Raw genomic sequence first — 15,013 nt, forward strand, 5'->3', positions numbered from 1 at the left:
GCAAAATTAAGGCAGTTCATACAATTTTAAAACATTACAATACATTCACAGATTTCACAACTCATTGTGTGCCCTCAGACCCCTACTCCACCACTACCACATATCTACAGTACTAAATCCATGTGTATTTATAGTGCGTATGTATGTATGTGTGTGTGTGTTTGTATGCTTCTATGTTTCTGTGCCACTTCACAGTCCCCACTGTTCCAGAAGGTGTTTTTTAATCCGTTTTTTAAATCTAATATTACTGCTTTCGACAGTTACTTGATGTGGAATAGAGTGCCATGTAGTCATGGCTCTATGTAGTACTGTGTGCCTCCCATAGTCTGTTCTGGACTTGGGGACTGTGAAGAGCAGGTGATGGTAATCTGAATCAGGGTTAGTTTGGCAGCTGAGGTCAAAGATTAGTGATTACGATAGAGGAAACCAAGTCTAGATTTAACTTTAGCCTGCAGCTTTGATATGTGCTGAGAGAAGGACAGTGTACCATCCAGCAATACTCCCAAATATATGTATGATGTGACTACCTCAAGCTCTAAACCCTCAGAGGTAGTAATCACACCTGTGGGGAAAGGGGTCATTTTCTTAGCAAACCACATGACCTTTGTTTTGGAGGTTTTCAGAACAAGGTTAAGGGCAGAGAAAGCTTGTTGGACAGTAAGAAAGCTTTGTTGTAGAGCGTTTAACACAACATCCAGGGAGGGGCCAGCTGAGTATAAGACTGTATCATCTGCATATAAATGGATAAGAGAGCTTCCTACTGCCTGAGCTATGTTGTTTATGTAAATTGAGAAGAGCGTGGGGCCTAGGATCGAGCCTTGGGGTACTCCCTTGGTGACAGGCAGTGGATGAGACAGCAGATGTTCTGACTTCATACACTGCACTCTTTGAGAGAGGTAGTTGGCAAACCAGGCCAAAGACCCTTCAGAGACACCAATACTCCTTACTCGGCCCACAAGAATGGAATGGTCTACCATATCAAAAGCTTTGGCCAAGTCAATAAAAATAGTAGCACAACATTGCTTAGAATCAAGGGCAATGGTGACATCATTGAGGTCCTTTAAGATGCAGTGACACATCCATAACTTGATCGGAAACCAGATTGTATACCAGAGAGAATACTATAGACATCAAGAAAGCCAGTCAGTTGATTATTGACACGTTTTTCCAACGCTTTTGATAAACAGGGCAAAATAACAATTAGGCCTATAACAGTTAGGATCAGCTTGATCTCTCCCTTTAAATAATGTATGAACCGTGGCTGCCTTCCAAGCAATGGGAACCTCCCCAGATAGGAGAGACAGGTTGAAAAGGTCAGAGATAGGCTTGGCGATTATAGGGGCAGCAACCTTAAAGAAGAAAGGGTCTAATCCATCTGACCCAGAAGTTTTTTTAGGGTCAAGTTTATTAAGGAGCTCCTCTAGTTCCTCGGACTCAGTGACCGCCTACAGGGAGAAACTTTGTAGTGGGGGAGGGGGAAAAGAGGGACGAACATCGTGACTAGTCACATTAGAAGGGGTGGGAGATGAGGAAATATTGGATGGCCGAGCAGGCATGGCTGAGTCAAATAGGAATCCTGACTTAACCTGTTAGGCGGGCTGTCCCGACATCGGTACACACCCCCCACCCCCCCCACACTGATTAGCATCGCTAGCATAGCGTCACAATTAAATAGTAGCATCTAAATATCATTAAATCACAAGTCCAAGACACCAAATGAAAGATACAGATCTTGTGAATAAAGCCACCATTTCAGATTTTTAAAATGTTTTACAGGGAAGACAAAATATGTAAATCTATTAGCTAACCATGTTAGCAAAAGACACCACTTTTCTTTGTCCACCATTTTTTCTCAACACCAGTAGCTATCACCAATTCGGCTAAACTAAGATATTGATAGCCACTAACCAAGAAAAAACCTCATCAGATGACAGTCTGATAACATATTTATTGTATAGGATAGGTTTTGTTAGAAAAATGTGCATATTTCAGGTATAAATCATAGTTTACAATTGCACCCACCATCACAAATGGACTAGAATAAATACACAGAGCAACGTGTATTACCAATTTACTCATCATAAAACATTTCTTAAAAATACACAGCACATAGCAATGGAAAGACACAGATCTTGTGAATTCAGACAATATTTCAGATGTTCTAAGTGTTTTACAGCGAAAACACAATAAATCGTTACATTAGCATACCACATATGCAAACGTTACCCGACCATTGATTCAAGCCAAAGAGAGCGATATCGTTATCATCGCCAAAATATATTAATTTTTTCACTAACCTTCTCAGAATTCTTCCGATGACACTCCTGTAACATCATATTACAACATACATATAGAGTTTGTTCGAAAATGTGCATATTTAGCCATAAAAAACCGTGGTTATACAATGAAAATAGTAGCAAAACATGCCTGAAAATGTCGGTCACCATCTTTCAGAGTGATCTAGTTTAATCAATAGCTAATCATATACTTGACTAAAAAATACAGGGTTGACAGGAATCGAAAGACAAATTAGTTCTTTATGCAATCGCTGATTTACATTTCTAAAATTATCCTTACTGTGCAATACAGGGTTCGCCAAGCGAAGCTATAGCAAACAAGATGGCGGAACGTGCGTTTAACATTTTTCTACAGAACAACGATTTATCATCTTAAATATTTCTTACTATGAGGTGATCTTCCATCAGTATCTTGGGCAATGTATCCTTTCTTGGGTCTAATCTTCTTTTGGTCGAAAGATGTCCTCTGTCCGTCGAAATGCCCACTAACGTTCGACCGGGACCCCGAAACGTGCCCAAAGCTTCAAAGAGCATCACATAGAACTTCCTCAAAATCGCACTAAACGGATATAAATTGCTATAAAACGGTTTAAATTAACTAACGTATGATGTTTTTAACACCTATAACGGGTAAAAACATGACCGGCGCTATATTACTGGCTAAACAAAGGCTTGGAAAAAGCCAAGTCCGACGTCCTTCTTGCGTTGAGCGCAGGGTCCAAAAGAACGCTACTTCCGGTATTTGGTCATTTATAGAGGCACTGATTGCGCAATCGACTCCATTCAAATTGTCACCACTTACTGACATCTAGAGGAAGGCGTGGGTAGTGTTTGTATCCTCATAGGATTTACAGAGACTTTTAAAACTGATCTGGAACCAGAGGCCAAGATGTCTGAAATCTGACACACTGGGAGGAAAAGTGCTGTAGAATGAGTTCTGTTTCACTCAGAGACATAATTCAAACGGCTATAGAAACTAGAGAGTGTTTTCTATCCAATAATAACAATAATATGCATATTGTACGAGCAAGAATTGAGTACGAGGCCGTTTGAAATGGGCACGATTTAGCTGGCTACTCAGTAACGCCCCCTGCAGCCATAAGAAGTTATTAATGAAGTGGTGATTAACTGTTTTCCAGATCTTCTTGGGGTTAGACCCACAGAGAGAGAACTGCTCCTTAAGGTAACTAACTTTGACCTTCCGGATAGCCTGAATGCACTTATTTCTCATTTGCCTTTATGAGAGCCAGTCAGCCTGAGTACGTGTGTGCCGAGTAACTCTGCAAGATCACAGTCGAACCAGGGGCTAAACTTGTTTTTAATTCTCATTTTCTATATGGGGGCATGTTTGTTAACAATACCACTGAAAATATCAAAAAGAATGTCCAAGCGTCTTCGACAGAGGGGATCAGGCTGATTCTATACCAATTTACAGAGGCCAGGTCATGAAGGAAGGCTTGTTCATTAAAGTGTTTTACAAAGCGTCTATGACAAATCGGGACAGGTTAGCAGCCATTACGAGCACAGGCTGTAAAACAGTGATCACTAAGGTCATTACAGAAAACACCAGACTGATACCTCTCAGGATTATTTGTGAGGATAACATCGAGGAGAGTATCCTTTTCTGGGTGTTTGGAGTCATACCTTGGAATAGAAGCCAGATGGAAACAACTCCTCAGTAAAAGGCACTTGACAGCCCCATTGGATTTTACCAAAAAGCACCTAAAGACTCTTAGACCATGAGAAACAAGATTCTATAGTCTGATGAAAACAAGATTGAACTATTTGGCCTGAATGCCAAGCTTCACATCTGGAGGAAACCTGGCACCATCCCTACAGTGAAGTATGGTTTCTTTAAAAGTGCTTTCCTCACCATCTTAAATAAGCATGCCCCATTCAAAAAATGTAGAACTAGGAACAGATAGATATAGCCCCTTGTTCACTCCAGACCTGACTGCCCTTGACCAGCACAAAAACATCCTGTGGCGTACTGCATTAGCATCGAATAGCCCCCGCGATATGCAACTTTTCAGGAAAGTTAGGAAACAATATACACAGGCAGTTAGGAAAGCAAAAGTCCAAAAGACACTGTAAAGTCCATGGAGAATAAGAGCACCTCCTCCCAGCTGCCCACTGCACTGAGGCTAGGAAACACTGTCACCACCGATAAATCAGCGATAATTGAGAATTTCAATAAGCATTTTCCTACGGCTGGCCATGCATTCCACCTGGCTACCCCTACCCCGGTCAACAGCCCTGCACCCCCCACAGCAACTTGCCCAAGCCTCCCCCATTTCTCCTTCACCCAAAATCAGATAGCTGATGTTCTGAAAGAGCTGCAAAATCTGGACCCCTACAAATCAACTGGGCTATCCAATCTGGACCCTCTCTTTCTAAAATTATCCACCGAAATTGTTGCAACCCCTATTACTAGCCTGTTCAACCTCTCTTTCGTATCGTCTGAGATCCCCAAAGATTGGAAAGCTGCCGCGGTCATCCCCTTCTTCAAAGGGGGAGACACTCTAGACCCAAACTGCTACAGACCTATATCTATCCTACCCTGCCTTTCTAAGGTCTTCGAAAGCCAAGTTAACAAACAGATCACCGACCATTTCGAATCCCACCGTACCTTCTCCGCTATGCAATCTGGTTTCCGAGCTGGTCATGTGTGCACCTCAGCAACGTTCAAGGTCCAATACGATATCATAACCGCCATCGATAAGAGACAATACTGTGCAGCTGTATTCATCGATCTGGCCAAGGCTTTCGACTCTTTCAATCACCACATTCTTATCGGCGGACTCAACAGCCTTGGTTTCTCAAATGACTGCCTCGCCTGGTTCACCAACTACTTCTCAGACAGAGTTCAGTGTGTCAAATTGGAGGGCCTGTTGTCCGGACCTCTGGCAGTCTCTATGGGGGTGCCACAAGGTTCAATCCTTGGCCCAATCCTTGCACCAGGAACAGTGAAATGCTTTTTCAAGAAGCAGCTCAAAATCACGTCTGTAGCTGTGTGTAAATCAATAGCTTTAGCTGTGTGGAAATGTGTCATTGTCCATCTCTCCAATCCATTTTTTTCTCCCTCTCTCCTTCCACAGATCTTCTTCATAGAGTCGCTGTGTGACGACCCAGAGATCATTGCTGAGAATATCAAAGTATGTTTCTGTTTCTATTAAATGTACTGCTCTTGCCTGTGAGTGTGTGTGTCTGTGTGTACTGATCTCTCTCTCGTGTGTGTGTGTGTGTGTGTGCAGCAAGTGAAGCTGAGCAGTCCAGACTACGCGGGTTGTGATAAAGAGGAGGCGGTCGCTGACTTCCTCAAGAGGATTGAGTGTTACAAAGTTACATACATATCCCTGAACGACGAGAAGGACAGGTAACGCATACACACACACACACAGGACTCTGACACCTCTCTCCCCCTCCTCTTTCTCTCCTCTTTCTCCTCCCCTCTAGGAGTTTGTCGTATATTAAGATCTTCAACATAGGCAGCAGGAATCTAGTGGATTGGGTAAAGGGATCTAACATCTCTCTCCCTGCTCCTCCCCTCCCCCATTTATTTTTCTCCCCCCTCCCATCCTCTCTCCCCTCTTCTAGGAGTCTGTCATATATAAAGATCTTTAACGTTGGCAGCAGGTATCTGGTGAACCGTGTGCAGGACCACATCCAGAGTCGTATTGTTTATTACCTGATGAACATACATGTAGCGCCGCGGTTCATCTACCTGACCCGCCACGGAGAGAGTGAACTCAACCTTGTGGGACGCATTGGAGGAGACTCTGGCCTGTCCCCACGCGGTAACAAGGTAGGAGGCTGGTCTGTCCCCAGAAGGAACCAAGGTAGGAGGCTGGTCTGTAAACAAGGTAGAGTCTGGAGTCGGTCCCTAGGAGGAACCCAGGTAGGAGACTGGTCTGTCCTCAGTAGGAAACAAGGCCGGAGACTCTGGTCTGTCCCCAGGAGGAAACAAGGTAAGAGGCTGGTCTGTAACCAAGGTGGGAGTCTGGGGTCGGTCCCTAGGAGGAAACCGGGTAGGAGACTGGTCTGTCCCCAGGAGGAAACAAGGCCAGAGACTTGGGTCTGTCCCCAGGAGGAAACAAGGCAGGATACTGGTCTATCCACAGGAGGAAGCAACGTGACGTGACGGTCCCCAGTCCGGGGCCTCCGGCGAGGGAACATAGAGCTGGCTCAGTACGTCCTGGCTGGATGCCCATTCTATCCCGGCAAATGCGAGGAGCTGGAATAGAGCGCACCGGGCTAAGAATGCGAACTGGAGACACCGTGCGCATCTCTGCATAACACGGTGCCTGACCAGTTACACGCTCCCCACGGCAAGCACGAGGAGTTGGCTCAGGTCTCCAACCTGACTCAACCTGACGCCAATACCCTCGTGTGCCCCCCCCCCCAATAATTATTGGGGGGGGCACACAAATTATTGGGGCTGCCTCTCGCGCTTCCGTGCTAGTTGTGTGCCCTCATATCGTCGCCGTTCCTCCTGCGCTGATTCTACCTGCCTCCATGGCAGAGTCCTGTCCCCTCGGTACTTCTCCTCGTAGTATCGCCGTTCCGCATTCGCTGACTCTATCTCCTCCTTAGAAAGGCGATACTCTCCCGGCTGTGTCCAGGGTCCTGCTCCATCCAGTATCTCCTCCCAGGTCCATTTCCCCATTAAATGCTGCTCCTCCTTTTCACACTGCTTGGTCCTTTTTTGGTGGGTTCTTCTGTCACATTCGTCGTATTGAGGAGAGCAAGGCGCCGCGTGATATGAATACATACTTCTTTTAATGAAGAATAAACACTTAACAAAGTAACAAAACGAACGTGAAGCTATATAAACCGAGTGCTGACAGGCAACTACACATAGACAAGAAACCAAAATCGAAAATGGCAACCTAAATAGGATCCCCAATCAGAGACAACGATAAACAGCTGTCTCTGATTGGGAACCAATTCAGGCCACCATTGACCTACAATATGCCTAGACTAACAAACACCCCATGACATACAAAAACCCTAGACAAGACAAACAAGCAGACCCAGCCTCGTCACACCCTGACCTGACCAAAATAATACAGAAAGTATAGATAACTAAGGTCAGGGCGTGACAACAATATAGTTGGGAAGACATGTTCGATGTACCGATTCCATGGCACATGGTTTATGAACTGATACACAAAACAATGCTTGATTCAAAAAGTTTTTCAATTTAAATGATTATACAAAATTCTTGCAACCAATGGCATGTTATATATATGGGGGATACCACCATCCCAGCTCTGCAGATTTTGCTGCGAAGAGACCGAATCATTAGATCATTTGTTTTGGTACGTGGCTTGTTCTGTGCATATGTGGCTTGTTTTTTGTCGAAGGCTCAGGAATGGCTGAAGAGTTGCAACATTTACCTGGAGCGAATTCTGCAAAGGTCACTGGGTGATTTAAAAAGTCATAGTCACTCGATCAATAATATAATAAAACATTTTCTCTTTTATTTAGAATCAGTAGAATCTTTGAGACTAGAAAGGTTCAGAATTTTTGTGAAACAGCACAGTTGAAAAATATATGGCAAATAGAAATCAAAACTGGATGGTGTTCACAGATAGATGGGAGGGGTTGAGTGGAGCTGAAGGATGGGACTAAAATCAAACAAAAGATAACTATTGTAACATATATACTGTGTCCGTAAAATGTATATAGTATGTATAAGCCTAACACGGAACTAAACCGGCTTCGTGCGTGCGCCATTGTGCGAAATCGTGCATACATGTATTTTGTCCCCCCACACCAAATGCGATCACGACACGCAGGTTAATATTATGTATAATATTGAAACAAACTCTGAACCAATTATATTAATTTGGGGACAGGTTGAAAAGCATTAAACATTTATGGCAATATAGCTAGCTAGCTTGCACTTGCTTGCTAATTTGTCCTATTTAGCTAGATTGCTGTTGCTAGCTAATTTGTCCTGGGATATAAACAGGAGTTCTTATTTTACCTGAAATGCACAAGGTCCTCTACTCCACCAATTAATCCACACATAAAACAGTCAACCGAATCGTTTCTAGTCATCTCTCATCCTTCCGGGCTTTTTCTTCTTTTGACTTTATATTGCGATTTGCAACTTTCATAAATGAGGTGCATTACCGCCACTGACCTCATTCATCTCCAGTCACCCACGTGGGTAAAACCAATGAGGAGATGGCACATGGCTACCTGCTTCTATAAACCAATGAGGAGATGGGAGAGGCAGGACTTGCAGCGCGATCTGCGTCAGAAATAGAACTGACTTCTATTTTAGCCCTTGGCAACGCAGACGCTCATTGGCGCGCGCGAGCAATGTGGGTGAAATAATTTAATAATATAGATTTCTACATTTATTTTGCAACGCTCACGCATGCAACGAGAGTGGTGTAGTCAGCCTGTAAGTGTTGTTGTCCATTAGTTTACTCCAATTAGGGGAAAATATATAGACTGCTCAAAAAAATTAGGGGAACACTTAAACAACACAATGTAACTCCAAGTCAATCACACTTCTGTGAAATCAAACTGTCCACTTAGGAAGCAACACTGATTGACAATACATTTCACATGCTGTTGTGCAAATGGAATAGACAAAAGGTGGATATTATAGGCAATTAGCAAGACACCCCCAATAAAGGAGTGGTTCTGCAGGTGGTGACCACAGACCACTTCTCAGTTCCTATGCTTCCTGGCTGATGTTTTGGTCACTTTTGAATGCTGATTTCACTCTAGTGGTAGCATGAGACGGAGTCTACAACCCACACAAGTGGCTCAGGTAGTGGAGCTCATCCAGGATGGCACATCAATGCGAGCTGTGGCAAGAAGGTTTGCTGTGTCTGTCAGCGTAGTGTCCAGAGCATGGAGGCGCTACCAGGAGACAGGCCAGTACATCAGGAGACGTGGAGGAGGCCGTAGGAGGGCAACAACCCAGCAGCAGGACCGCTACCTCCACCTTTGTGCAAGGAGGAGCAGGTGGAGCACTGCCAGAGCCCTGCAAAATGACCTCCAGCAGGCCACAAATGTGCATGTGTCTGCTCAAACGGTCAGAAACAGACTCCATGAGGGTGGTATGAGGGCCCGACGTCCACAGGTGGGGGTTGTGCTTACAGCCCAACACCGTGCAGGACGTTTGGCATTTGCCAGAGAACACCAAGATTGGCAAATTCGCCACTGGCGCCCTGTGCTCTTCACAGATGAAAGCAGGTTCACACTGAGCATGTGACAGACGTGACAGAGTCTGGAGACGCCGTGGAGAACATTCTGCTGCCTGCAACATCCTCCAGCATGACCGATTTGGGGGTGGGTCAGTCATGGTCTGGAGTGGCATTTCTGTGGGGGCCGCACAGTCCTCCATGTGCTCGCCAGAGGTAGCCTGACTGCCATTAGGTACCGAGATGAGATCCTCAGACCCCTTGTGAGACCATATGCTGGTGCGGTTGGCCCTGGGTTCCTCCTAATGCAAGACAATGCTAGACCTCATGTGGCTGGAGTGTGTCAGCAGTTCCTGCAAGAGGAAGGCATTGATGCTATGGAATGGCCCGCCCGTTCCCCAGACCTGAATCCAATTGAGCACATCTGGGACATCATGTCTCACTCCATCCACCAACGCCACGTTGCACCACAGACTGTCCAGGAGTTGGCGGATGCTTTAGTCCAGGTCTGGGAGGAGATCCCTCCGGAGACCATCCGCCACCTCATCAGGAGCATGCCCAGGCGTTGTATGGAGGACATACAGGCACGTGAAGGCCACACACACTACTGAGCCTCATTTTGACTTGTTTTAAGGACATTACATCAAAGTTGGATCAGCCTGTAGTGTGGTTTTCCACTTTAATTTTGAGTGTGACTCCAAATCCAGACCTCCATGGGTTGATAAATTTGATTTCCATTGATAATTTTTGTGTGATTTTGTTGTCAGCACATTCAACTATGCAGTGTATATTTACCCCCAAAAATATGGGGAATTGGAAATGATGCAGACAATTACATTGATGGAAGTGACAATCGATCTGCAATATTAAAGCTGATCTACCCACTAAGAAACAATATTTTAAAAAGTAGGATACTGGTCTGTCCCTAGGAGGAAACAAGGTAAGATATTGGGGTCTGTCCCGAGGAGGAAACAAGGTAGTGTGGTGTGTGTAGTTTGCCAGTGCTCTAAGAGGGTACATGCGTAGCCAGTGTATCAGTCCAAATGTGTGTGTGTGTGTGTGTGTGTGTGTGTGTGTGTGTGTGTGTGTGTATATGTGTGTGTGTGTGTGTGTGTGTGTGTGTGTGTGTGTGTGTGTGTGTGTGTGTGTGTGTGTGTGTGTGTGTGTGTGTGTGTGTGTGTGTGTGTGTGTGTGTGTGTAGTTTGTTAGTGCTCTAGGACAGGGTTTCCCAACCCTTTCCTCTGGCTCCTCCAGACGTTCCACATTTTTGTTTTAACCCTAAACTGGCATACTTGATTCAATTAGTCAAAGACTTGCTGAAAAAAAAGTGAAACATCCAGGTTGGGAAACCCAGATCTCTGAATCCCTGTGTATCAGAGATCTAAAGGTGTGTTTTTGCATACCTGCGTGCATGTGTATTTGTGTAGTTTGCCAGTGCTCTAGGAGGGTACATGCGTAACCAGCAGTGGAGGCTCCTCAGAGGAGAAAGGGGAGGACCATCCCCTTTTCATAAAAAATATAAATATTGATACACTTAATCTTGAGCCTAGGGGGGCGCCATTTCGACTTTGTAAAAATTCGTTCCCAAATTAAACTGCCTCGTACTCAATTCTTGCTCGTACAATATGCATATTATTATTAATATTGGATAGAAAACACTCTCTAGTTTCTAAAACCGTTTGAATTATTTCTCTGAGTGAAACAGAACTCATTCTGCAGCACATTTCCTGTCAGGGAGTGAGATTTCAGAAATCGAGGTCCCTGTTCTGAGGTCAGTTTATAAGTCCCCATGTAAGCCATCGGGCTACATGCACTGCATACGCCTTCCTCTAGATGTCAGTAAGCGGGGAGAATTTGAATGGAGTCGATTGCGCAATCTGGGGCCCTATATAAGACCGTGGAACGGAAGTACCGTTCTTTTCAACGGTGCGCCTGGCGCATCAGGGACATCACTATGGCCTCCTGCAAAGCTTTCGTTTTAGCAGTTCTGTATCTCCGGTCATGTTTTTATTCGTTATAGTTGTTAAAGACATCATAAGGTAGTTAATTTAAACCGACTTATAGCAGTTTATATCAGTTTATTGCGATTTTCTGGGATTTCTTTGTCATGCGCTTTCACGAGTTGGACACCTCTCCAGTGGGTGGCTAACGTTAGCGGCTATTTCGACAGGACAAGAGGACATCTTTCAACCAAAAGACGATTGTTCTGGAGAAAGGACACCTTGCCCAAGATTCTGATGGAAGCTCAGCAAATAGTAAGCAGTCTTTATGCTGTTAATTCGTACTTATGTTGACAAATGTCAAATAATAATTCCGCCATGAATTATGGTGCGGTCTCGCTTTAGCGCACGCTGTATTGCGCAGTAACGTTAATTTTAAAAATCTAACACAGCGATTGCATTAAGAACTAATTTATCTTTTATTTGCTGTCCAATCTGTATTTTTTAGTCAAGTTTATGAATAGTTTTCGATTAGACTAGGTGCCTCTCCAAGATGGCGCCGGACAGATTGCTTGAAGTTTTGGCCACTAATCACATTGTATAACCACGATTTGTGCCGCTAAATATGCACATTTTCGAACAAACTCTATATGCATTGTGTAATATGATGTTATAGGACTGTCATCTGAAGAATTCTGAGAAGGTTAGTGAAAAAATTAATATATTTTGGTGGTTTATACGTTATCACTATGTTTGGCTTGAATCAATGCTGTTGTGATGTTTGCTATTGTGGTAAGCTAATATAACGCTATATTGTGTTTTCGCTGTAAAACACTTAGAAAATCTGAAATATTGTCTGGATTCACAAGATCTATGTCTTTCATTTGCTGTACGCTGTGTATTTTTAACCTGTTTGGGCTGCAAGCCCGACACCGCCCACACTATGACAACATCCAGCTCAAAGTGCAGGGCGCGACATTCAAAAGCTAGTTTTTAAAAATATTTAACTTTCACACATTAACAAGTCCAAGACACCAGATGAAAGATAAACTTCTTGTGAATCAAACCAACATGTCCGATTTTTAAAATGTTTTACAGGGAAGACAAAATATGTAAATCTATTAGCTAACCACGTTAGCAAATGACACCACTTTTCTAACTGCATCAGTTTCTTACTCCATCAGGTGCTATCACAAATTCGACCAAATAAAGATATAAATAGCCACTAACCAAGAAACAAATTCATCAGATGTGCAAATTCATCGAAAAATGTGCATATTTCAGGTATAAATCATATTTTACATTTCAGCTACAAATCAGAAAGTGCACCGAAAGCAGCCATAATATTTACAGACACCAACAGACACCAACGTCAAATAGCTTATTACTCATCATAAAACATTTCCGAAAAATATATAGTTTGCAGCAATTGAAAGATAGGCAACTTGTGATTCCAAACAATATTTCCGATTTATTAAATGTTTTACAGCGAAAACAAAATGTATCGCTATATTAGCGTAGCCACAATAGAGAGACACATTTGGGCGCCCACGACCCGTTCACATGCACGACAGATATATGAAATAACATCATAAAATGAGTCTTACTTTGGCTGATCTTTCATCAGAATGTTGAAACAGGCGTCCTCTGTCCAGATGAGTCGTTGTTTCGTTTCAGAATGAGAAATATCCCTGTTAATTTACCATTTCCAGTAGCCGTGGCCCAACGTAAACACAGTCATACGACGGAACACGGCAAAACTCCCGAATAAAGTTTCAATAATCTGATTAAACTATATTGAAAAAACATACATTACGATGATATGGTCACATATATCCAAAAAAATTCGAGCCGGAGACGTTAGCCGTTCGTTAGGAAGGCAAAACAGAAGTCCATCCCACTTCCTTCAGAATACCGGAAGTTGGCGCTCAGGTCAAAGAAATAGGTTTTTTTCCACCACAGACCAAGAGGAGCAAAAAAATTTCTTCTCTGACATCCTCTTTACACCAATAGGAAGGCGTATAGACTGTCAGCAGACTCGTAGGTGTTAAGACCATGTATAGGCATCAGATTGAAAAGAGCATAGATTTCTGACATTTCACTTCCTGGTCAGGAAAAGTGCTGCAGAAGGACTTGTGTTTCACTCAGAGAAATAATTCCAACTGTTTTAGAAACTAGAAAGTGTTTTCTATCCAAAAAGAATAATAATATTCATATTGTACAAGCAAGATTTGAGTAGGAGGCCGTTTGAAATGGGCACGATTTCACTGGCTACTCAACACTTTGCCTTGCAGCCATAAGAAGTTAAGAAATGTTTTATGATGAGTAATTAGGTAATACACGTTGCTCTCTGTAGTTATTCTAGTCGCTTTGGTGAGAGTTGTGATGGTGGCTGCAATGGTAAACTATGATTTATACCTGAAATATGCACATTTTTCTAACAAAACATATGCTATACAATAAATATGTTATCAGACTGTCATCTGATGAAGTTGTTTCTTGGTTAGTGGCTATTTATATCTTTATTTGGTCGAATTTGTGATAGCTACTGATGGAGTAAAAAACTGGTGGAGTAAAAAAAGTGGTGTCTTTTGCTAACGTGGTTAGCTAATAGATTTACATATTGTGTCTTCCCTGTAAAACATTTTAAAAATCAGAAATGATGGCTGGATTCACAAGATGTGTATCTTTCATTTGGTGTCTTGGACTTGTGATTTCATGAACATTTTATGATATGATATCCCTGTGGCTTTAGGCTAGGCTATCCTAGTCAGCTTTTTTGATGGGGGGGATCCCGGATCCGGGTTTGTGAGGTGTTAGAGGTTAAAAAGTTATCCTTTTTAGATAAAGCTACACTAAATATATTCACGTCACCAAATAATTGATAAAAAAACTGTTTGCCATGAAGTTCTACTGTACAGTAGCCTCAACAGCACTCTGTAAGGTAGCACCATTGTATAGCCGGAGGACAGCTAGTTTCTGTCTTCTTCTGGGTACATTGACTTCAATACAAACGGAAGAAGCTCATGGTTCTCACTCCCCTCCATAGACTTACACAGTAATTCTGACAACTTCCGGAAGACGTCGAATCAAAATCAAATAGAGGGTGTACATGTGCTTATTTTTGTCCTGTTTCACACATGTACAAATGTGTAAACTATAAAAGTGTGTGTTGTGAAATGGAAATGTGTTTTTTGAATATCCCACTCACCCTGAGACACCCTTAGCCTGTCTAGCCCCTGCGTACCGCTAGCGGAACTCCTCCCACATTCCACTGAAAAGGCAGAGCACAAAATTCAAAAAATATTTTTTAGAAATATTTAACTTTCACACATTAACAAGTCCAATACGGCAAATGAAAGATACACAACTTGTGAATCCAGTCAACATGTCCGATTTTTAAAATGTTTTACAGCGAAAACAGCACGTATATTTATGTTAGCTCACCACCAAATACAAAGAAGGACAGACATTTTTCACAGCACAGGTAGCATGCACAAAGCCAACCTAACTAACCAAGAACCAACCAAACTAACCAAGAAACAACTTCATCAGATGACAGTCTTATAACATGTTACACAATAAATCTATGTTTTGTTCGAAAAAT

The 15,013-nt window shown here is 43.0% G+C and overlaps 1 protein-coding gene across 1 annotated transcript in view; it reads left to right on the top strand.

Annotated features, from left to right (window-relative positions):
- The window catches only part of LOC120049832 (6-phosphofructo-2-kinase/fructose-2,6-bisphosphatase-like), an 89,329-nt gene that overhangs the window by 54,799 nt on the left and 19,517 nt on the right, over positions 1–15,013 (top strand). Inside the window, exons 6-8 of the mRNA XM_038996286.1 lie at positions 5,396–5,452; positions 5,552–5,673; positions 5,895–6,102. Coding sequence (XP_038852214.1) covers positions 5,396–5,452; positions 5,552–5,673; positions 5,895–6,102 — 387 coding nt within the window. The remainder of the gene's footprint in view (positions 1–5,395; positions 5,453–5,551; positions 5,674–5,894; positions 6,103–15,013) is intronic.

The sequence above is a fragment of the Salvelinus namaycush genome, chromosome 6 (assembly GCF_016432855.1).
Source record: "Salvelinus namaycush isolate Seneca chromosome 6, SaNama_1.0, whole genome shotgun sequence".
NCBI lineage: Eukaryota > Metazoa > Chordata > Actinopteri > Salmoniformes > Salmonidae > Salvelinus > Salvelinus namaycush.